The sequence below is a fragment of the Podarcis pityusensis genome (assembly GCF_964106645.2).
Source record: "Podarcis pityusensis genome assembly, chromosome: 6".
In the NCBI taxonomy this organism is placed as follows: Eukaryota; Metazoa; Chordata; class Lepidosauria; order Squamata; family Lacertidae; genus Podarcis; species Podarcis pityusensis.
In genome coordinates, this window is record NC_138030.1 from 23,341,640 (window position 1) to 23,366,579 (window position 24,940).

At 40.5% G+C, this 24,940-nt stretch overlaps 1 protein-coding gene across 1 annotated transcript in view; it reads right to left on the minus strand.

Moving 5' to 3' along the window:
• Positions 1-24,137, minus strand: part of TOP1 (DNA topoisomerase I) — a 71,727-nt gene extending 47,590 nt beyond the window's left edge. Inside the window, exons 1-2 of the mRNA XM_081009234.1 lie at positions 23,956-24,137; positions 22,932-22,956 (exon numbers count right to left, since the gene is read on the minus strand). Of these exons, the coding sequence (XP_080865360.1) occupies positions 22,932-22,956; positions 23,956-23,988 (58 nt within the window). The 5' untranslated portion in view covers positions 23,989-24,137. The remainder of the gene's footprint in view (positions 1-22,931; positions 22,957-23,955) is intronic.
• Positions 24,138-24,940: the final 803 nt, after the last annotated feature.

Here is a 24,940-nt window from a genome sequence, read left to right on the forward strand (position 1 = left end):
TTCCAGTCCAAATGGACTGCTGAGCAATTAAAGCCCTAAATGGCCTCAGTCCTGTATACCTGAAGGAGTGTCTCCACCCCCATTGTTCAGCCACTGAGGTCCAGCACCAAGGGCCTTCTGGCGGTTCCCTCATTGCGGTAAGTGAGGTTACAGGGAACCAGACAGAGGGGCTTCTCAGTAGTGGCACCCACCCTGTGGAATGCCCTCCCATCAGATGTCAAGGAAATAAGCAGCTATCCTATTTTTAAAAGACATCCGAAGGCAGCCTGTTTAGGGAAGTTTTTAATATTTAATGCTGTATTGTTTTTAACACTTGATTGGGAGCCGCCTAGAGTGGCTCGGGAAAACCAACAAGATGGGCGGAATAATAATAATAATAATAATAATAATAATAATAATAATAGTGACTTGTGCTCATTTCAAATAATGGCTTGTGCTGGACTAGTTCTCTACTCACCTGTGAGGCTGAAGAGAACAACCGCAGGACCACAGAGGCTGTGTAAAATGTGGTGGTGTATGTATACACATGCCTAGACTTCTTCCACAAATAGTTCCTGCATTTGCAGTTGCACACTTAAGATTACCAAACATGCCTCTCATTTGTTGCCAATAGGACTCTGAGTCAAACTAACACAAAACAAATTACAATGTATCTGCTTATTACCAAAACCTCAATATGTATGCCTTTTTATTATTGAAGAAAGTTTAGTAACAAAAGGGAATGTCAACATTTTATTTCATTATTATTCCTATTACAGGGCTACATCAGGACCAAATTAGATTTTTTTAAAGTGCACTGATAAAAATAATCCAATGTCAGTTAATCAACTAAGACTGTTACTTTATTCATTCTTGCCTGTAAGAAAGCCCCATTCCAAGTAAACATACAGAGGATTGGGCTGTGAATCCTATTCAGATATAAGAATAGCAAAGTCAGTGTCAGAAAAGGCTATATAAAATGAATATATATTCATTTTCATCACTCACTTCTCTCTGTCTCAGTTTCTCTCTCTCTTGAAACCTCATAACTTGATGACTCTCAGTCAAACAAGTGAAGTCCTTTGATTACAGGTGTTAGGTGACATGCAAATACTATTTGTAGAATTTGATGCAAGATAGGCAGCCTGCACAGGTTGAGCTGTTACTTTAACTGCAGCCATCAAACAATGAATTTTCTTTCATCTGTGAATTGAACTCGTCTATGAGACAACTGAACAGGACAAGGTCACAAATCTGTGCAGGTAACTTGCAACTTACACACATTTAACTCGTACACATTCAGGTTTACACATTTGGCAAAAATTGTTTAAAAAAGAAAGGGGGCATCCAGGGGAAAAACTTAGGCAATCTCACCCACCAATGAATCAACTGTGTTTTGACTATACATGATTTTGGCTTTAGCACTATCCCTGGAAACATCAGGAAGAACTTTCTGACAGTAAGAGCTGTTCAACAGAAGAACAGACTCCCATGTATATGATCTAGTTGATATTCCTGCATTGCAGGCAGTTGGACAAGATGACTCTCAGTGTCCCTTCCAACTCTGCAATTCTATGATTCTATGAAACATAAACCCAGCGTTAAGAGCCATACGCACCTGGTAAAAGCAATATTAGCAGCCAGTGGATCATCTGCATTTTTCCAACAAGCACAAGCTATTTCTTTTCCCCTTGTGCTGATTCCAATCTTCATCCTTCACAGTCAGCTCCTGCTCAAATGCTAACTCTTGTGTCAGATGCACTGGGACTTTGATTCAGGTTCAATACACACACACCACAACGCATACAGCCATTCTAACCAAGTTCTCTTGTGATGTTTTGTCTACAAGCTCTTAAATGCCATGGTAAAGAAAGCTAGTAGTAGGAAGTGTTTTGCTGTCAGCAACAGTTTGTAGCAAGGTGGATTGTGATGCTGATCACACCATTTACTAGGAGCAATTTCAACAATCTACTTAAATCCTTTCACAGGCATTAGAAAGTGAAACCTTAATGGGCTTCTTAGCAGTTCTTTCCAGGGCCAAGATCAAGCAAAAGACTAGCGCAGCTGAAAGAAAAATGCTCTGACATTAAACAAAGCAATAGTAATTGAGCTTTCTAAATAACACTAATGTGTTAGTCTCAGCTCAGTTCAACACGCAATCTTTACTGAATGCAAAACAATGCTTTCTTGCTTTCCCCTCCACATTTTAAGAAGTGGCTATATTTTTTTAAATCTTCCTGGGAAGAGGAATCTTTCCTAATCTTTGAAAACCTTAAAATGGAAAGTTAGCTATGGTAGCCATTAAGAAAAAAAGTAGCACATCCATACGAGGACAACACCTTTATTAGATCTAACAAAATTCCACAAAATAGTGCACATACAAGTTTCAAGTTCCCAAACCCCTTTCATGAGGTGATATATGCTTTTACCCATCCTGGGAGGCCAGGGTGCCACCTGAAACCTGCAAAACACCTGAAGGGGCCCCTCCTCCAACATTCTGTCTTAAGGTTTTTAGGAGATGCAGGCACAGATGTCTCAAACAACCTTTTTTCCTCTGCTCCAGCCCCTTGCTCTTCTTTACCCAGAGCAGAAAAGGCAGCCTCTGCAAAGGAGAAAGAGGAGGACAGCAATGCCAATGCAGGGATGCAGCAGGCAGCTTCTGCTGTGGATACTTGGGACTCAAAGGAACCATTAATTATGGAACACATTTTCTTGATTCTACACAGTTCGTCATTAATCTGTTCTGCAAATTTCATGTTGTAACTACACTGATCATTGGGGGGGGGGGGAGAGAACCACATTCAATAGATTCATCAGTCAACAAATAAATCTATTGCACCCTATAGAAGCAACTTTACTATACAGAGGAATTTTTAAAGCAAACATTTCAATCTATACTGCATTGCTTCCGAGAGCAGGAAAAGACAACTGAGACCACTTCACAAGCAGTACGCCTCACACTGGTGATGATCCTGTTATCTGCGGATTTCAAGCAGTCTGTCCTTACAAATGGTTGCTGAGTTTTATAAAACACACAGAGGAATATGCTGGATATACATAACTCAAAAAGCTTTTTGATTCATTGCTTTCTCCACAGGACACCAGCATTTGCTGGATACCAATAAGGACAGCTTGCTAGAGAATGAACACAGCTTAATAATATTATCAAGTATTTATATAGCACTTCTGAGTGTTCAAAAGCACATAATGTTATCTCAGTAATTGCTTAAAAAAACCTATAAACTACTCAAGTATTACTGTCCCCATACTACAGATGGCAAGGGTGGGAGGATACCAAGGCTGAGAGAGGAATTTGCCTAAGCCCATCTGAGCACCTAAATGCCACAAATGAAGGTAACAAAATTCCAAATATTCTCTTCCAAGGAAAAGCAGCTTCTTCAGAAACAGACGAGCAAGTGGGTTGAGAAAGGGGTAATAAGCAGGAAGGGAGGGCTCAATCCTTCCCTGTGCCACCCACCCAAGCATTCCAAGCATGTTTACGTAGTAAATGAATGCTTGGAACCAGTGCTTTCATTTTCCACAGAAAATTTCCCATTTTATAAGTTCACTAACCAGGTTCCACTTGTAAATATGTATTAGTCAAACTTGGCCATTTCAAAGTTGTTAGCTTTGTTTACTAAATATAAGTAAATTAAACATGCTAATTAGTTCATTCTCTGGGACATCAGAAAACTTTCCAGTGCAAACTGATACCTTTCCAATTCAAATTACCCTGATTTACAGAAGAATGTTTTTAAAGAAAATTCACATTACTGTCTCAAACTCCCTGGAAGAAGAAGCAACTTGCGAGGAAAGGCTTACATTGGGAAAGTGAGTCAGGGAAAGTGTTGAGCCACTTCTCCATTTCAGACAGCCAACCAGCTGAAGCCGTTTCCCCCCACTTCAACAATAGAGCCAATAGGCCTCTGATACACACATTTGTTTCCACAATGTAGTTTGGGCATTGGTGAGTTTATAAGGTGGGCTTCACAGCAAAGTCCATCATTATTACTTTACACTAGCTCTTACCAATACAGATTTGGAAGCAGAGGAGCAGAGTTATTATTCACTCTGCTCTAGTCCTATGCCACTCTACTCAACTTTTGTGGGGTTGGCTAAATTAGAAACGAAGCCTGCTCGGAGAGTTGGCTCTCACATGTTCTGTAGATCACAAATAAGTATCGTAAAAACTCAAACAAATTGGCAAGGACCACTGCAATAAATGGAGCAGCAGTTTCTCTAAGTACAGCACTATTATACCTCCCCTCCAAGAGGGGCAGACTTTTCAGTTCTCCAGCACTGTGAGTTAAGGCACTTAATGTTTGAAAGCTACACACTTCGTTATGGCATAAAGAGATGCCTTTGTGTGTATTTGTTAAGTAAATCCTTATGTTTTAAGCTTTCTTGGAAATACATGCAACAATGGCGTGATTTATTGCATAAAAAGATTATAACACTGGTTTTTTAAAAAGATAACCAATTTATTTTTAAATAAACAGTGCTACCACCAAAGAATTATCACTGCAATGTTTCTGTTTTGTTTGCATTTCAAGAAATTAAGTGTTGCTAAGAGGACAGCAGCAGGATGAACAAGATGATACATTGCCTCCCACTGCCCTGGGATGAAATATGTTATAGAAAAGTTTGCCAAGTTCTCAGAGTGCATTCAGCCCTAGGACTGCCAGACCCTTGAATGGAGAGATTCATCCCATAATTAGGCTGCTAAGGTAGGGTGAAAGGGTGCAGGTTTTCCACTGGTCCCTTTTTCCAGATCTCTTTCCTGCCTGCTTTACAACAGCAAGGATAACCTTGACTTTATCCTGCAACAACTGAGGAGGCTGGGTGGGATTTCCAGCAGCCCCAGTCTCTTCTGTTTCTTCCAATTATTGCAAGAGACAACTATACTCTCAAGGTACAAAACTGACAAAACAGGTATGTGACATGATTAAGAGAATTTTTTGAGTCACTACGAATAAACATTAGTCGCTAGCCCTCTTCTGGCATTCAGCTCAACATGCAAGGGCAAAAAGTGTGTAGTGGGACAGCGGCTTGAATGTCAACCTTGTCTGCGATGCCTGAAGATAGTCCCATGCTACTCACCCTTTACATGTTTGGTCTGAAGTTCTGAAGGGGGCTTACAAGCATGTTTGTCTGGATGTGCTTACAAGCAACCTTGCAGTCAAAAACACTGATAAATGATCAGGACACTGGGGACGGGGCAACATATACACTCTACAGTTTTGACCCCAGGTGACCAGGCTGGAAACAAGAAGACTACAAATTTTAGTTAATGCTATTGTTCTGCAGCTAAAACATATTTCTCACTTTCTTGGTTTCTAGGAGAGATGCACATGTGTCATAATATGCATAAACGAGGAAGAGCCATCCCTTGTGTAAGAGAAATGGGGAAATTGACTCTTAAGGTGTTTGCCATCTGCAATTTATCTCTCAACAGGTATGTCTATATAATGATCATCACCATCTTTAACCAGTGGCATCTATTTTAGTACTGAAAATGTGGTGAACTTTTAGCCCATGAGCTAATCTTAGCCCATTAGGGAGTCCAATTTGGCCTTCAAAACCATTTCCCTCAAACCACACCCACTCATCAGCTGGCATCACCAGTGACATCAGCTGTTGAGCAGGAGGAAAAGGTTTAATGCTGCATTGGTTGTGTGCCCTGTTCCCAGTAGGGAACAGCATACGTATGGTCAAGGCAGCAGGATTTAATCCCTTATCAACTGATGAGGAGGGATTAAAGCCTTTTGCAAAAGTACTGTTTGAAGCAGCTCGTGCTTTTCTTTAAGCAAGTGGGTGAGCGAACAGTAGAAGAGTCTCTCTCACACACCCCACTGCCACCTGCCAACATAAAGAAGCACAAACTGCTTCAAGCTGCACTTTTAGGTAGCCCCCACAATCCAGTTTCAGCCTAAAATGGGAGCAAGCAGTTTATCTTAAAGGCTTTGCAAGTATCACCACAATTCCCTTTTAAACATCTCAGAATGGGGGCTTAAAGGGGAAGCGAGGGGCGAGGAGACTTGCAAAGCCACAACGGGAATTTTTGGCAGGTGGATGGCCGCTTCCACCAGTAGAGTGTTGACAATAATTTTTCACGAGTTTTAAAATCTGTTAGTTTGTTATATTGAAGCACATCTGCAGGTGTGGCAGTGGATGTGCTGGACCATTGTCTTACAGGTGGCAGCATAAGAACAGGCCTTTTCTGCAGCAGCTCCCTGTTTGTGGAATGCTCTTCCCAGGGAGGTGCGGCTGATGCCTTCATTATATACCTTTCAGTGCCAGGCAAAAACATTCCTCCTCAACTAGGCCCTTAGTTAATTAACATCCTATACCCCTTTACACCTTTTTGTGGGTAGGGGAGTTATGCTTTGTTCTTATTATGTATTTTGTGTTTTTATCTTGTATTTTTATGCTGTGAACTGCCCTGAAATCCACGGATGAAAGGAGCTTTACAAATTTAATTAATTAATAAACACCCCCACCCCCTAAAGCAGATGGCAACAGAGAATCTGGAGGGGAAGGAAGCACATTCAATGTATGAAAACAGATACTGTATGCGTGAAGATGCACATTCATGCTGTCTCTGAAGTTTATTTGCAAAGTTTGTAGACACAAGCACTTCTTCAACATTGACATGTATTGACTGCAGAAGGTTAATTCCACAGTCTGAGCCACTACACCACACCGCCTTCAGTGTACAGATATTTACACATAAAAAGGATTATGAACTTTCTAGGTTTTGAAGTCTAGATTGAGAGGTCAGTCAATCCTCACTAAGCCTTGTATCTGCATTCAGCATGCAGGAAAGAAGTTAGAGCCACAGGATCCCCATGTATGATTATACAAGAACTGAAAGGCCAAGTAAACTTCTAACTCATCCAGGAATACCTCTATAAAAACTAGATCTACTGTTTTATACTGACTAATATTTATTTCCCCATACATCAGGAGTGTAAAGGCAAGTAAAATAAAGCAGAAAATAGTTTTGGTTCACCTATAATAGAGCAAATAAATGAAAGTGAAATTTACAATATGAATTTCATTTTAACAACCTTAAACTACTCTTGCATATTGTTGGATATAGCTATTCTACAAACCTGAATTTCAGATACAGTGGAATCTAATGCAAGGAAAAGCTAAAAAATAGACCCAAACGAAGTACAAAGTAAAGTGAAGATGGGGTACCTTCCATTCTACCCCTGGGCCTCAGAACAGATGTGAGGTGTTGAACCATCTCCACTCCTCCTCCCCACATGCACACATGATACATATGTCTAGCAGGTGATGCAGAAACAAATCCTTACAGCATGGATAGGGAACCCATGGCCTCCACAAGTTGCTGCACTCCAAGCAATCCCAGCCAGCAATGACTGCTAGAAGGCCACAGATTCCCTATCTCCACTCTGCAGGACACCTCAGAACATGTTGGACTCTCCTTTATTAGATGTTTTTAAGCAGAGGCTGGATAGCCATCTCTCAGGGATTCAGGTCTATTGGATTTCCTGAAGTGGCAGACAGCATGGATGCGGCGGCTGCTTTGATGTTCCTTTGAGCTCTGGATTCTATAACATCAGACTATGGGAGGGGGATAGCTCAGAGCAAGTCCCAGCCATCTCCAGTCAAAAGATCAGGTTATGCAGACAGTCCAGAGTACATTTTGAAACTATTCAGAGACACCACCTCCTCCTTATTAAGTCTTCCTACATGATTCAAAAGTGGCCATTTGTTAATAGGCTGACCTAATGTAATACCCGATTATGAAATCCTGCATACAGTTACTTGAACAAAGTCCCATTGTGTTCAATTCGGTTTACTTCCAGGTAAGCCTGCACATGACTGCAGTCTTGAATGTGAGATTTCTCTCTCTTAGCCAACATTCCATGGTTACTGAGTCCTCACTGGGCTACCTCTCCCATTTTAGCATTATTTTCTTCCTAAAGACTTTATGTACTTCTGAAAACCTTGTCTGTATCTCCCTCACGTGTGTTAAGTGCTGCTGTTTAGACTACATAGGAGCGGGTACTCAACCCTATATATGATTATTATATACAGCATAAACAACCCTATCAATATTACATTTAACAAATGAGCAGATCCCCAAGCCTGCCTTTCAAGAGAAGCACAATTCTCCCCATTTTGCACAAATTGCTTGTATTATAAAGTCTCATACCACCACCACATGGAGTTCTCCAGGTTGTTCATGCTTAAAGCTTCTAAGAATTTGTAAAATTACCACCTGTCTTGAAATGAGCTTTTCTAGACACGTTAGAACTGGTACATGCCCAATTCCAGTTTTTCCACTATACTAGTCTAATGAGTTTATTACTGAATCATCAATGTGTAGTTTTAAAAATCTTCGGCATGGACACTAGTCAGGCTACTAAACTGCGACGCATTCAAACAATTCCAAGGCTAGTAAGCATTACTCTGGCCACAATTCTTACCCTTAGTTATTCTGAACAGGCAACACTGCAAAAGCAAAAATACCACCAGCACATAAGAAAGTGCCTTATGCTGAGTCACAACACTGGTCCATTTAGCTCATTCTTGTCTACACTGACTGGTTCTCAAAGGTTTCAGACAGGGAACATTACCACCCATCCCTGGAGATGCCAAAGATTGAACCTGGGATCTTCTGCATGCAAAAAAGATGCTCTCTCACTGAGCTGCAGCCATTCTTTCAATAACAACAAAGGGGTGAAGGAGATTCTTGGATGCATTAAAAATGTAATTGCCCCAAAGTAGAATATTTTAAGAGCATTTGCCATGCTTATTAACTAGACTTGTTATTGAAAAAACAGCAAGTAAACCTTTACACAGGGCACGAAAAAAGAGAAACTACCTGTCCTGTCCTCCTGATCCAGCATACCCTAGTTATGTACAAGACTACTTCTGTCCAACATCACAAATTTCTTACTTTTTCGTGTCTTGCATTTATCTCCTGCCTTTCTTCCTAGGAATTTTACAGCAGCATATCTCATTCTCCTACTCATCCACATCTTAATCTCATGACAACTCTGCAAGGTAGGTTAGCTTAAAAGACAGGGACAAGCCCAAGGAAACCCAGTGAGCTTCACAGCAAAATGGGGATTTAACCCCAAGTCTCCCTAGGCCCATTTAGTTAGCCTGTTTAAATTCTATTGACATCAATCAGATTTAGACCATTGATGTGAAGTTCTGCACATGATAGTGTGAAGCAGCACAGTTTGACTGGTATCGTATCCATTTCATTTCTCAAACAATGCATTCTTGAATTGGACAGTAGAAAAAAATTACATCACAGCAAGTTTGCAATAGGATTTTCTATACTTTTGCATCATCACATCTTACTTTTACTTGTAAAACAAATGTTAGAAATGCAAGTAATGAAAGCTTAGCAATATTCAGTATTTCTTTAGCTGCCATTTAAAAATTAACAAATCCCTGGAAAAATATCCCTGGAATTAAACAAGCTGCATTTACTGCACAACCTATCCTAAAGCCAATGTATGTTTGTCCATCATATCTGAACAGCCTCTCTCTAGAACAAGGAACTGCAACCTCAGAGGAAACCAAACAGCTGTTTCAACAAGTTTTGGCTGTTGTTCAAATACTGAAATGTAAGCTCTGACCAGGAATGCATATCCGTCAATGAAGAGCCCAATTTAAGCCATGCCAATTTCTTGTAGGGAAAGAAGTAGTGAGCTTAAAGTGACATATCAAATTTGAGAAAGAATTGCTGTTCACTAGCATAGAATGATATAAAATAAATGGCAAGTCCATACATTAGGTTTTCAACCAATGTGAGTCTCTACACATTACTTTTATGCCTCAAATCCTGAGACTGTCGGATTTTGTCCACCTGCTCACTTCTGAGACAAATTATGATCAATATGTTTGAATGGGTTGCTGTTCATAGTCCTCTTCAGAACTAACCCTTAAAGAGGGGAATGGGGAGACACCAGCTGACCCCACCACCTGTCAGGTATACTGTGTATTTATGCCAATAGATCAATAAATCATATGAACAGTTGCATCTTGCACTGTAGATTCTGCCTTGAACAGGAGGTTGAGCTAGATGACCTCCAAGATCCCATTCAACTCGACAGCTGTACGACACATTGTCACCAAGTTCACTTAATTCAACAAAATCTGCTGAAGAGGGCGCTTGTGCCTTTTTCATAGAAAAAGAAGCACGCCATATAGACAGCTTTCCTCAGCATCAGCGAAAACCTACAAAGCTGGTTTATCAATGGTTCTTGAGTTCCTGCTCTGCATCAGTGGGTCAAACGGGTTTATCATGAAAATAAATTCATGGTATACTGATGTTCTAGGCTTTAATTTTCATTGTATGTCACTTTGGGAGCAAGGTATACACAGAACATGAAAGCAATAAAAATAGATAAATATCTATGCTTACCTTTCTACAGATGCTACCCCCACGCCAGGGTGCCACAGTGTTAGGCCTTCCAATGCACAAACCTTTCCATATTACAAATTTTAGGCTCCAGAATGAGCTCTAGGAGTGCTCCCACACCTTACTATTATAAAGAGAGATAGAACCTCACCTGGTAACATTTCCATCTCTTCACTTTCTTATATGAGAACACCATCTAGACATTAACAGTATAAGGAAAACTAAAAATTATAGGACTCCTTCAAAATGACAAATCATTTTGAATGATTTTAACTGATTTTATATCTACAGCTTTTTGTATTTTTACTGTTGCTACGATAACTGCTTTTGTTTCTGATGTTTTTGATCTGTTTTATATTTGTTTTATGGTTCTCTTTTGTAGGCTATCTTGGAAATCTAGATGAATAAAATTACATTTTTTCAAAAGAAGACTAATCATTTTCACCATGCAATGCTACCAAACCCGTGCTCTCCCAGAGAATTCTCTGTATGCTCCGATGCACATATGACACTCCACTGCAAATGACTGTGCATGAGGATCAGTTCCAAAGGAAAGCCACTGCAGGAGCTCTGTTCATACAGGAGATTCCGGTTTTTCATCAAGTAATTTGCATTAGTAAAACTTAAGAATTGTTTCTGCCATAGGTTTCTGGTGCTTTGTTAATATGGCTGCTTACAAAAGCAGGACTAGAGTTAAATTCCTACATGGATACAGTGGTATCTTGGTTTGCAACCGTTTTGGATTACAATCACGTCAAACCCGGAAGTGCGTGTCCCCTTTTTTGGATTACAACCAATTTTTTTTTGGGGGGGGGGGAGACCCCATTGGCGAAAGCACGCCTTAGGTTACAACCTGTTTTGGTTTACAACTGGACCTCCGGAACGGATTATGGTTGTAAACCAAGGTACCACTGTATAGGGAAATACAACTAGCTTTACTTTTGGTTTTGCAAACAGCAGTCAACTTAAAAGAAGCTGATTAACAACCAGAACAGATTCCAGGCAGAGTTGGCAAAACAATTTTTAAAACCATTTTATCCACATTGCAGAGTCTAAAGTCTTTTTCTCACTTGTTATTTCCAACCTGTGATTCAACAACCTTCTGCTGGTGAGATTCCCAACTATTCTATGGAAGCTACTTAAGATGCTAAACTATATCAAGAACCAGTGATTGAGAGGTGGAGAAAATGACATAAAATGGGAAGAATTGGAGGATGCAGAGCTATTGTCTACTGAAGCTGATAGAGAAAGTCCATTGATTTTAAATACGAACATTATTGGATTTAACTATTTTAATGAAAGGAGAAAAGTACAAGGACTATCATACAGCCAAGAGTAATTATATTTAGCATAATGGTTAGATCAGGCACCCCCAAACTCGGCTCCCCAGATGTTTTGGGACTACAATTCCCATCATCATCCTGTTAGCTAGGGCAATTCAAGTACACAGGCATCTCTTGGAAAGGGAGATCAGGTGTGGTCTAGCAAGACATGTGATACACCTAAGTGAGATGCTTTGAGTGAGGCAGCAAGTACACTCTCTTTTCCTTGAGGCAGGAACTGGTCTATATTTAGTCATCTAGTAGCTCAAATCTGCGCAACACAGCAAATCTCTGGCAAATAATTTTAACAGCTTTGTATCCTTAACAAGCATTCAATGTCATGACGACAGAAATGTTCACACACCTCAATAAGGAACCGCAGACAACTTCTTTCTTAGGAGTTTGCTATTTAAAGAGAAAAGGTTGATTATATTCTCAAGGGCATGAATTAGGGAAATGAATTGCCTTGTCCTCTCATGAAAACAACGTACTATGCTGCAGAGATTGACAGACGGACAAGTTTATATTTTTTTAGTATTTGCAATACTGTTTTCTACCAGATGTACGTATCCATATAATTTTAACTAGATGAGCAAATGCTTTCCTTTGACAGGTGCTATGCAGTTCTGTAATGGTGGCCCCTCTTGCCTATAGTCAAGCTTGTGCCCCAACATGTGCTAACTCTAGTGAACACGCAACTCCAGATTTTCGTCCTGCCCAATTGTTTTCTGGTCAACAAATTACTAGGCCCTAAATGGGCAAATATCTGCAGGAGCGCCTCCTCTACTACCAGCCGGGGGGAGGAAAGGTGACTTGGTTTGCAGTCCCCACCAAGGTTCCTGGTTGAGGGAACAAAGGAAGAGCATTATCTGTTGTAGGGTCCCGACTCTGGAGTTATCTCCCACTAAAGGTACCTTCCTTCCTGCAGTGCCCCACCTCACCACCATTACTGGTTTTGATGTCAAATGAAGACATTTTTATTTACCCAGTCTTTGGCAGTTTGATAATGAAATGTTTAATTCTTTGCAGCAATACATGAGTCACTGTTTTGATGATATTCTACTTTAAAAACAAGGGTTGTATTCAATGTTGCACTAAGTAGTTCTGCTTGCACATAGTTTATGTTTGCACAACAGAACCTTATCTGCTCCCCTTCCTCTGTGCAACCTCTTAATCTGTACTAGGGGTTACCCCAATCCTCTGGAGCAGATCTGGGGAGGGTGTGGAGCAAACACAGGGACAGGAGGGGGGAGTCCTACTGTGCTAGTGGTAGCCCTTGCACTGACAGGATGCGTTAGTAGAATACTACTCTCCGTCTGCCTATTTTTTTCTATTTTGCTTTTACATTTGAGACCTTTTGAATGAAGGGCTAGTCACAAGTGCTCTACATTAATAATAAAACCATCTTTTCAGGGAATTATTTCTGATACCATTTTTTAGCTCATCTCTCAAACTATGCAAGAGCTAATTACTTTTGGAAATAAAGCTATCAAGTCTCATGGAAATAAATGCATCAAAAACAGGCCCCAGCAAGGGTCTCTAATCATATTTCTTTGGCGAATACACAGATTATGCATGTTTTGTTCAAGTTTCTCCTTAGCTACATGCAGCTGTACATAAACAGTCCAAACATCTGTGACCAAAAATAAAAAAATTCACTACACCATACATGCGCTCCAATATATACACCATTTCAATATATACACTGTGCTTACAAGCCTATCAAAGGGGGAGGGAAAGAAGGGGGGGGAATGCAGATACAACTTAAATCTGAGATTACAACTTAAAAAGCTTAAAAGTAGGTGGTTCCTAGAATATACATTCTTCACAAGAGCACAGGGCAACTTGGCCTTTATCTAAGGAGTGTTTTGAGGAGACAAAGTATTTTCACTGCATGTTTGTGATAAAGCTTTTAGAGGTTTCTGAAAGCCTCCTTACTGCCTCTTTGCTGTTTTTCTCTTGTGCTCCCTTGCATACCTTATCTTTGCTCTTTCATTTCCATCTGATGGGAAACCCTGACGCTGACATTTCACCAAACAGCACAAACTTTGCTTACTTGTTTCTCTGGGGTATCAGAACCACAAAGATTGTTCTCTTTACTCCACTACTCAATATATTCATAAAACCAAAAAGGTCCAGTTTTCAAAACAGCAAATATTGGATGTGAGCATTCTAGAGTATTAGTGGGGGTTTTTAAGTAGGTCCATTGTGATCAGGGGAGCCTCATTAGTGGAATTATGTGAATTTTCAAAGATCTTGAAAAGGGTTGCTTTATATGTTTTGTTTTTAAGTGTATTTCTTATAAAACTGCTTTGTATACTTGCCAATATCATATCTGAAGTGAATACGCATCCTCTAGTTCATTCATCAAAACATGCAAGTTGGGCCAGTTGCAGCTCCCTGCATCATGTGTCACTGGTGCATCTTATTTGTCACCTTGTACAGAGGCTGAAAACATGTTCGTTTCAAAAGGCACATAAAGCAGGTCTGCAACAAGCACCCATTTAAATTGTGTTGCATTAAGTGACCCTCAAAATGACACAAAGAAAATTGAATGAGTTATAGAATTATGGGAGTGAAATGGGCTCTCATTTGTTAGGCAAAGGCCTGTTTCACACATTACACAGTAATAGACCTGGGTTTATAACCAAATGTGCCCTCAGTCAAGGGTTGTAGCCTCGCCTAGTTCTTTGATGAGTGAGCCTACAAGATGCACATATTTTCAAGCACCACTTGTCATACTTGCACTTTACATTATCTAGTGTACAATGTGTATCTAGACAAACTTCTAATTTTGTCGAGACTCAAAATCTGTGAAACATCTAGTAATAAAATCAGAAGGTATCATGTTAATATGAATACAAGACACACAGTTCATGCATTACATTTCTATGTGTAAATCTGAGAGAAATACCCAATGCCTTGCCAAAGTTCAAAAAGTTGCTGGAAGAGAACCAGAACCAGGATACTTTAAATCACTATAAGTGTAGATACATTATAGAACTCTTACGATAAGTTATTTCTAGGGTATTGTCTAGGTGGGAGTCACAGAAGTGCAACACCACCAATATAATGTAACGTAAGAGGCAGCCAAAGTTGCACGTTTTGAAGAAGTTTGGTAACTGCTCAGACCTTCCAGATCCTACCAAGTCCAGATGAATCCACTGGTTGAAAATTACCCCATCCAACAAACCACACATTCCTAACACAAATCATCAAGGATATGAGGAAGGAGCATTTTCTGTCATTAATTCTGACTACCCATTTGTAAACAGTTTATCAGTCCATTGTTGCCTTTGGAAAATTTACAACAACGAAAAAGAAAAACTACTATCCCACCAAGCTGCAACCCTACACATGCTACCTTGGGAATTAAATTTCACCCAACTAACTGAAATGATGATGATGATGATGAACTACAGCAGTAGTTCCCACAACTGGAAGTCCATGAACCCCAGGAGGGCTGCGTAACCCACCCAGGGGTCCATGGCACCATTCACATAGCAACAACTATCACAGAAATGAACCCCTATACTACAGTATTATTATTTAAATGCATTACCCACTCTTCTACATTAAAAATAGTGTAAAACAACTTCTAGGTTGTATGTATCTTAATGAGGACAAGACACATTTCAACACTTACATAGCTAAATATCCCAACTAATCATCATGCCAAAAGAAAATTATGCTAGCTATGCTGCTGTTCCTGTCAAATCAAGTAGAATTAAAGTGTCATGATCTGAATGTGCAATTTAAAGCTCTCTTTAAGATATATGTAACACTCCATAAGAGATGGGGAGGGAGAGAAAAGATATATAACACTATATATTCATTTTTCATGACATAGGCTGTAAGAACCCTACTAAGGCAGCAGATTTAAAGTCTGTTAAGACAACAATCAGTTTCAGCCAAATTTGTAAAATGAATGAAAAAGACCTGTGTTGATCTTCATAAGACTTTCTTTTCAAAATACAAAATAGCTCTTCTCTTCTCTCTTCTCTTAGGAGCTTATGCTCTCATTAAAAAACAACTAAGAAGAGAGTGATGCAGATGCCAACAACACTGTAATTCACACGGTCTGGTTTGCACAATTATTCTGCAATGAAATTAATAGAACAGTTAACATGAATTACATGTCAAGTATATATTGTAATTTCCACACTTCATGCTGACAGTGCAACTAGGAAAATGAACAAAATCCAGTGGGCTACCCCCCAAAAATGCCTGAAGGTACAAATGTACTCTTTGCTCTTATGCAAATACTTGAATTTGTATGTAGCTTTGTTTGAGCTAAAGATGGCTCTTGAAAACTCTGTAAATTCTGATTTACTGTTTAGACTGCAATCTCCCTTGCAGGGTTTGGCCACTGAGATATTTATGTTCAGTTAGTTCCTCACTGACCCATTATAGTTGTGCATTTCTAAAAGTTTATCATTGAACAGTTGAAATTAACATATGTTCTGATCTCACAAATATGGATTAAGGGGGGGGGCAAACTGTTCTTATCACTAGCTGGCCGACTGCAGCTTACATCAAATCATGAGTCACTATGAAATGGCCTTGTATCACCTAAACACACTAGTCAGTAGCGGAAAGAAAGCTTGGAAGTGAGGGAAAGGGGAGATGAAATGTTACCTGTTAACAGCCATTATTTCCTTGAGCTGCTGCTTTGGCACCACTTTTGTTTATTTACTAAGCCCATCACATCTTTCTTTGCTGTGTGATCCCAGTCAATCAGGGATCATGTAATGAACATGACACTGCAGCATCAAATAGCCAATCAGATTTGGCTTCATGGCAACTTTATTGAGGGAAAACCAAGCCATGACCTTGCACTTTCTTTCTTTGGGGGGTGGGGAGAGAAGAGAGAGCACACTAACATTGCCAAGGCAACCAAACTAGAGCTGATGGTTTCACTGCCTGCTAGCGCTGAATGACTTGCATACTTTACAATTCACTAGCTGGGGCAGGGTGCAGATGGCACCAAATCATCCCAATCAAGGTACTGCCCCAACTGGTTAACTATACATAACAGTAAACATCATCCTAAAACCATATGCTCCATCCATCAGATGATCTCAGCCCACCTCAGTGAAAAATGCTACTTTCTCTCTACAAAGCAAAACAGAAAATACAGCAGAGAACCACTCACATGACTTTAAAAATACTTTCCCTTTTATGATGAAAAGGCAAAAGTACTTGTGGACATACAGATGCACGACCCTGCATTATATAAACATTAAATAATACAAAATGTTATTCCTTTATAAGCCCTCTCAGTAAGCAGGCAGGCATACTAGTTTTCAGTGGAGCAGTAGGTCAAACTGAACCAAACAAAAACTTGAGCATGCTTTCAGCAGCCACTGACCAGGAAGAAGCACTACCCAGTTAGCCAGAAGGACAAGGACTGTGCACCAACGTTTTTTATAGATGGAACAATAGCAGAACAAGGCAGATGAGCAAGGACTTATCTCCAAAATTGTACTGCATCTGAAGCACCTTCAAAGTTCAGCAGACCTGCAAAGGTGAGTGCCCGCACGCTGGGGGAGAAGAGGGAATTATACCATACTGGAACTGATTTGTGGATTCATACATTAATAAGCAATACATGAAGGCAACAAGATTCCGGAGGCGAGTGTTTATCGTCCTTCTGTACCATTCACAATGATTGTATTAATTTTGCTTATGCGTGGCTCCAATTTCTATTAGTGACCAAGTGTCAATAACTATGGTCAATGATATCAAAAGACACTAAGAGATCAAGTAATAGGACACATCAACAACAGTTACTCAACAAATGTGAGACTCTTGGAAGCAATCTGTACTCCCACAGCCCATCACAATTATTTACTGAGGATGAGGAGCACATTTCTGAGCCAACCTGAGTGTAATCAGTTCACTAAAGAAATGGCATCATTTGCAATGCAGAACACAGAAGTTTTTATAAAACTGTTAAGATAATACCACACAGTAGGAGCTACAACATCTGCAGTATAGTGGTACCTCAGGTTAAGTACTTAATTCATTCCGGAGGTCCGTTCTTAACCTGAAACTGTTCTTAACCTGAAGACCACTTTAGCTAATGGGGCCTCCTGCTGCTGCCACACCGCCAGAGCACGATTTCTGTTCTTATCTTGAAGCAAAGTTCTTAACTTGAAGCACTATTTCTGGGTTAGCGGAGTCTGTAACCTAAAGCGTATGTAACCCGAGGTACCACTGTAATACTATTGTAAACAAGTACATAATATCAAAGCACAGATTTTCTTCAGTGTAAGGAAATGAAAATCTGACACTCAGTTTCAAAACCAATGCTTGCAGCTGCATAAGCTGCTGTTTGGCATGCAAGTTCTGTATGGTCTTGTTGAGTGCTATTAATGCTTCATTTTGTAACTAATAGCACTATGGAAGAAATGGGAATGACTGAAGAATGGTTGGGTTCTCTTTAAACATGGTACACAAATATTTACTTCAGAAAATTAAGGAAAATGTGTGGACAGTATCTCATTGAACTGTACACGATAATGAGAATGTATATACAATTCATAATCAGCTCAAGTAAATCATATCAAAGCTGCCCAACAACAGGAAATAATGGAAACTTCTATCTCATCTTTGGAAATCTTTTTCAACAGGGAACTCTGACCAAAGAAGTTACAACACTAGCCAGAATTAATAATAAAAAATGCTAATTTGGGCTACTGCCAAGCATTCAGCCAATGAGCTCTACAAGCAAAGATCTTCAAGATCTTCAATATTTTTACTCACTTAGACTGCAGATTAATCTTATCCACAATTTAAATGTGAAGAACTGAGGCAAAGAACTTAAGCAGCTTGCCAAAGGTCACATGCTAATTCATCTGCAAAGACAGATAAAAGGAAACTAAGGAGACCACACCTAGAGAGAGGGGAAGATCAGAATTGCAAACCCTATTATTCTTGAGTTTATTTGGCTTACCATACCTGGAGTTCACAGATCATATTAGAAAGGAACAGGTTTCCCAATAATTGGCTGATACAGGAAAATAAGAACAAGCTGACATTTCCCAAAGTCATTTGTTTCCTGGCAACATTAAACAGAACACTTGCTACCAGAACCATAGTCCTTGGAGGTTGATTGACTAAACTAACCTATGTGATCTTTTAGAATTTAAGTTTCTCCTTTTTTATTTAGCTATTGTTTACTACAAATCCCTAGTTCAAACAGCTTAAAACTTAATAAGCTATTTCATGCATCTAGTAGATTCTGCCATTTGTAAATGTTATTAGACTTGAATATTTAAAAGTCATTCTTCTACTTATTATGCCCTTTAGCATTTTGAGCAATAGAGTTGAACCAAAATTGTCATATAGAAACATTTTTGTGGTGTTACTGCAGATTCTATTAAGACTCAAAACTTATTTCTGAGGAAGCAAATGTACTTCAGTGAGAAGTTCCCATCTAACAAGCCAGAGGTTTGTAAAGTTGTCCTCAATCCTACATAATATATTTCACTGCTATTCCACAGATAAAGGCCTCTAATCTCTTTTACTACCAATATACATTCTCACATTGACCAAAACAAAAACTTAATGGTATATTTTACTGAAGATTTGTTATGCAAGCCTGCCAGGGAATGTTGAAAGCAAAATCATATTCTACATGCTACAAAAAGTTTATTGTAAGGCACCAGGGTTTTTGTTTCTTAGTAATTACCCACCATAGCTAAAAATCTTTACTTGTATAAAAAGAAAACAGCTATGTTTTGCATTGTCTAACATACACACTTTTTGGTAGTGGTGGGAGAACTAGCAAGTTGAAACAGATTTTAAGTCTTCAGTACAGACACAACATCGTTCACACAATTTTCCTCTGCCAAACATACAAATTCGTATTGAGAGCCTCAAACCCATAGAACTGTTGGAAAATATATCGCACAAGTTCATTTCTTCATTAAACTATGTTGCTTGCTTTCAGAAGCATGCAACGTGTTCATTTCTGTATCAGAGTAATATTACATGAGTTCAAACCTCCAAGCTATCAAGTATTGGGATAAAATACAGCTATAAGATGACTAACAGGTCTGCATGGGGGGGGGGGGGGGAGCCTGATGTAAAAAAATTAAAGTGAATATTGTAACTGAAAACTTTTTTTAAAAAATAAAAAGAACATTTTCTTAAAAGCAGCATGGGATTGCTGGTTCTGGTTACACTTTATACTGCAATTTCTGGATGATTTACCCTGGAAAATTATTTTCCATCATGGGCAAATTCAAAAATCTGCAAAAGCACATTGTTACAACCCTATCTGAGCTGTACTATGCACCAGGCAGTTGGGTGAATGACATCTGAATGCACCCTCTGAATGTCAAAGAGAAGAGTACATGTAAACTAACCTTAACTATGGCATGTAAATTTTCTATGTGGAAAGTGGTGGTGGTTGTTCTGATGAGAGCATATCAGCATGTACTACTACTGCTGCTGCATTCTGAAATAGTAAGCCATGGGATATACTTTACCTGAATGGTTAAACTGGCTCTTTGAATTGGCCCTATTCAATTGCTGCATGTAGTGCAGGAGAATTATTTTGAAAATTATGAACAGGAGACCCTTCTACACATGGTGCTTAAGAAAGCATAGAAAAAAGTCACAAGTTTATAGAAAATAAAGTACCAAAATGAAGCATAAAGCAGATTTATTTTACAGAAGTACCTAAGCAGATGTTTACAAGGACAATCTGGTTAGGATAGGTATTGATACTTAACTGTCCATGGCAGGCCAAACTTATGCTTGACACCACTTTGTTTCCCAAACCATACTAATGCGTGAATTTAGTTCTATTCACAGGAAACAATACTATGCATTAAACCAGTAGTGTTCACTGAGTGTCCCCCATCAACTTCAGAATTTCTACTATTCTTTCCTTAGCTTCTGAGATCTAAAAAAGTTCACACATGGTGGCACAGCTGTACATTACCCCAAACTGGCTGCCTTCATCAAATACATATGGTCATTACATACTCAATAAACAGAGATATGTAGTTTTCATCAGTGCCTTTAAATAAATATGAATAGACAATAACACTTCACTACTTTTCTGTTTCAACACTTTTTCACCTTTTTAGAACTGTGTGCTTGAAGCTACACGAATAGAAGATCTGGGAAACAAGAGGAACTAGCAAACTTTGTTAACTACAGTATAAAGAGATCTATTGAACTAAAGATGCTTTGTAAGGGGTTAATTCTATGTCTTCTCCACTGCTTTACTTAGAATAAAAATGGATATTTAGGACTCTAACTTCAACATTCTGACTTAGAAGTCAGGAACACAATAGTGTAAGTAAAAAAAGGACATGAAGGCAAGAACAGTCTTAGTGGCGAGGTCAAAAAGGATGTGACTACTGACACTTATTTCTTGAAGAATAAGCAAGAGCCTGTGGCTGATTGCAGTGAAATAACTAAAGAAAGACTGGAGTCAACAAAAGGGGAGAAAATCCATCCTCCAAAGCCATCTTCATACTTTACTTAGTCAGTGATAAACATTACTTGTTTGTGAAATAATAAATACCCAGGCTAGGAAAATGTTTCTAATTCCCAAGTCTAAGACTGAAAATATTAGATACCACCACTATGTTAAGGCAGCATTTAAGTTTTTGGTGCCCACGGTAACCAGAGACTTGAGATCTGCTCAGTACACACTTCAAAAAGAAGTCAGAATAGGGCAAGAAGCCAAAAGATTCAACACAATTACAGGTATATTGTGATTCAAACCCCATCTTCAGCACAGTCTTAACACTGAAATGCTAAACCCTATAGAATACAACCACTGATATTTTTATTTTATGTATTTTTATTAGTCAATGGATGGCCATTACAGAGTGGTTAAAAATATTAGTGCTTATTTCTTAGCAGTTGGGGAGGTTCTGCACATTTTGTACATTTCTGAAAAATCTAAAGGTCTTAGCAGAAATATTTCAACATACAGGGAGAAATACCTGCATTACATCAACACATATTCTTAATCATAGATGACTTCATACTCCTTATACAGGAGCAGAAATTCAGAAGATACGAGAACCTGCTGTCAATCCAGTATGCAAACATGCTACGCAGAACACTGCAATGTTTCATGAAAGCAAGACAGCCAGTATCATAAAGCCCCCAGGAGTTAAAAGCCAAGGTGAAATCACCTTTCAAAAGGTGGGAGAAGCAATCTTGGCATTTTCTGACAGATATGTCATTCCAACTCTACATCCCCTTCCCCCAGAACCTATTTTCTCCTTTTAAAAGAAGAGGAAAGCTATGCAACAGTGACAAAGGCATATATATCAGAATCAGAATCCTCACACACAACAGATTTTTTTAATTAAAAAAACCTCTCAATATATCCATCATGTATAGCTTTTATAAACTGAACACAAGCATACACCATCAGCTACCAAACTTTAGCAAAGTGATACCGAATACAATTCTAGAACTGCCTGTGCTGTTTTATTTTTGCTTGTTTTTAAAATCCAGAAATAAAATCCCTGTTCCTGCATCCAGACCTTAAAATATGCTGTATATTCAAATGGATGGAGAATCAGTTTAAGAGCAACATGTTGCAACCAGCTTTCTACAGGGGAAGGTTTTGAAAGAAACAGAACTGGGGGAGGAGAAAAAGAGGACGAGGTGGGAATAAAAAGGCAGCGAGGAAACTAAACCAAGCTTTGAAAGAACAAAACAAAAGCAAGCAAACAAAAATGACGGTTTTCCCTTTTCGGGGAGAATATTTGGAGCTAGGGTGGTGATTATATCGCATGTTTTCACTGCAGGAGGCTTCTCATGGGCAGCTCGAGGGAGGAGGAAAAGGAGAAAGAGACACACACAGGGAAGAGACAGAAAAAGAAAATGGCGCAGAGACTAAGTCCCGACCGTCGACAAGGCGACTTTCCAGGGGGGAATCGGAGCCCAAGAGGGCCTCCGAAAAACCAAACGAGACCGGATTTGGGGTCTCCACTGCCCTCACTGCCGAGAAATGGGGTCGGATGGGCTGAGGGCCCTATGATTTCCGAGTATTAGGAAGCTCGATGGGAACAATGGGGCCGATGAGCGAGGAGACGGGACTTAGTCTCTGGGACGCCATGTCTGTCCTTTACCATCCTCAGCAATACAAGAGAAGGGGAAAGAGAGGAAGAAAGGAGAGAAAGCAGGGCAAATCCTACCCACTCCCCAGTACAGAGGGACAAGGCACTCACCATTCGCTCGGAAATCTGGATCGATCTATGGGGGGGAAAGGAAAGAGGAAAAAATACATACATATTTTTTACGAAAACAGGACCTGGGTATGGTTTTATCACACACGCGTTTTTGCCCTGTTCAAGGCAAAACACGAGCCGAGCTGAGGAATCAACCCGGTGGCCCTTAAAAACTGATTCAGGGTTACCCCTTAGCAAAAGCGAGGGGGGCAAATAGAGATCCCCCCCTCACTTTCCCCCACCTCACCAAAGTTTTCCCATCCTATTTTAATTGCCTTTTTTCCTCGTGCGTGGCTCAGTATTCCCAGTAGGATTTTTCCTCAACCTTCCCGCACCGCCGCCCCCCCCCCCCAATTTAAGGTCCCTACGTGCCCTCTAAGCGCTAGGGGAGAAAACGAGAATGAGGAGGGGGGCCCACAAATTTCCCCTCCCCCAAACCCCCCTTCTTTCTGGAAGGAGTTGGGGAAGATGCGGGTTCAGAGAAATGACGAGGGTGGCGGGGGGGGGGGGTAGGAGATGATTGATTATAGACACAGTGTCTACAGGCAACTTGAAGGAAGCCCTGCGAGAGATTAAGGTGTGACTCTCCGCAGGCAAAAGGGGTCACCCCTCAAAGGGGTCTGATGGGATGCGACGGTTTGGGGGAGCAGAGGGAGAGAGAATAAGGTGAAAGGCCTAACTACTATTAAAGGGCCGCAGCCAAATAATTCCGGTAGGAACTGAAAGCAAAGAGGCTCTCTCCCTCAGAGAAAAGAAGCCCCCCCCCAAAAAAACCCCTTTTTATTTAGCTCCCCTCCACTATTACTAAGAAGGGGAATACCTGCTTTTGAGGAAGCTGAGGCAAAAAACACCTTCCCGATATTTATGGGAAGGGGCTAAGTTATGAGGGTGAAGGGTTCTCTTTCCCCTACACCTGAAGGGGGGGGCGGGAATCCTAATTTTCCCCCTCCAAAGGAACTTTAGGCCTCGGTCTCCATCCACTTCCCCTTAAGTAATGTAAGAGTAGGAGCCCCCCGCCCCTTACCTGGGAGTCGTTGTGCAGCTGATCCCCACTCATGCCTGTAAAGCAGGGCGGGGGCGGGAAGGGGTAAGCCTCGCAGGAGAGCTTGGGGAGCAGGCAAAGTCTTGAGGCCGAAGGGAGAACGCAGCCCCCTCAAACAGCACAGTCAGTTGTGTAACAGACTAAGTCCTCGTTTCCCTTTACTGCGCAGGCGCCGCGACTTTTAAACCGAGGGGAGGGGCTTAGCGAACAGCGGGACTAGGGAGGGCAAGTTCGGAGGAGAGAACGCCTTCGTTAACGTGGCCCAACCCTTCCGCTGCCTCTCCTCCAATCAGCAGGCGCCAGGGCTGGGATTTGCATGCTAGCCACGCCCACCACCTCTTGGTTGGACTCGCCTCCCCGCCCCGGCTACACTTTGTGCCTGATTTGGCCACGCCTCTTCCTTCTCCGCCGTTTACGAAAAATGCCGGTTGCTCCCCCCCTCCCCCTCGCGCGTCTCTTCCTTCCTCCCATCTTCAAAACGCCGGGTTCAATTTACATATCCGGTCACGCCCCTTCCTCCGGCACCAATGAGGCGGCACGAGGCGGGCTCGCCTTATTAACATATACAGAGGCGAGTTCTCTCCGCTGCGAGAAAGGTACTTTTTCCGCAGCACGTTGTGCAAGACCCGTGGGCGCAGTGCGCCTGCGTGCCCTTTCAGCCTCCCCTTCCAATGGGGGGGGGGGTTCTATTAAAAACTCACCTCATCTAACCCTCACCCAGTTCTGGACACCTGTTAGCCGGTATGTAAGGTGGAGGAGCCCTACGTCGGAGCCAGACCGCTTCTCAGACGTCTCAATGCTGAATTATACCTGCAAAATATCTTTTGCAAAATTTCTACTCTCCTTTGTTGTGAAACACATTTTTTCTCCCCCTTCCCCTTTTAGGCCGATTACTATGGTTTGTTTTATTATTGTTCCTGTTTTGATGATGTATTTTGTGTTCTTATCTTGCATTTTTATGCTGTCA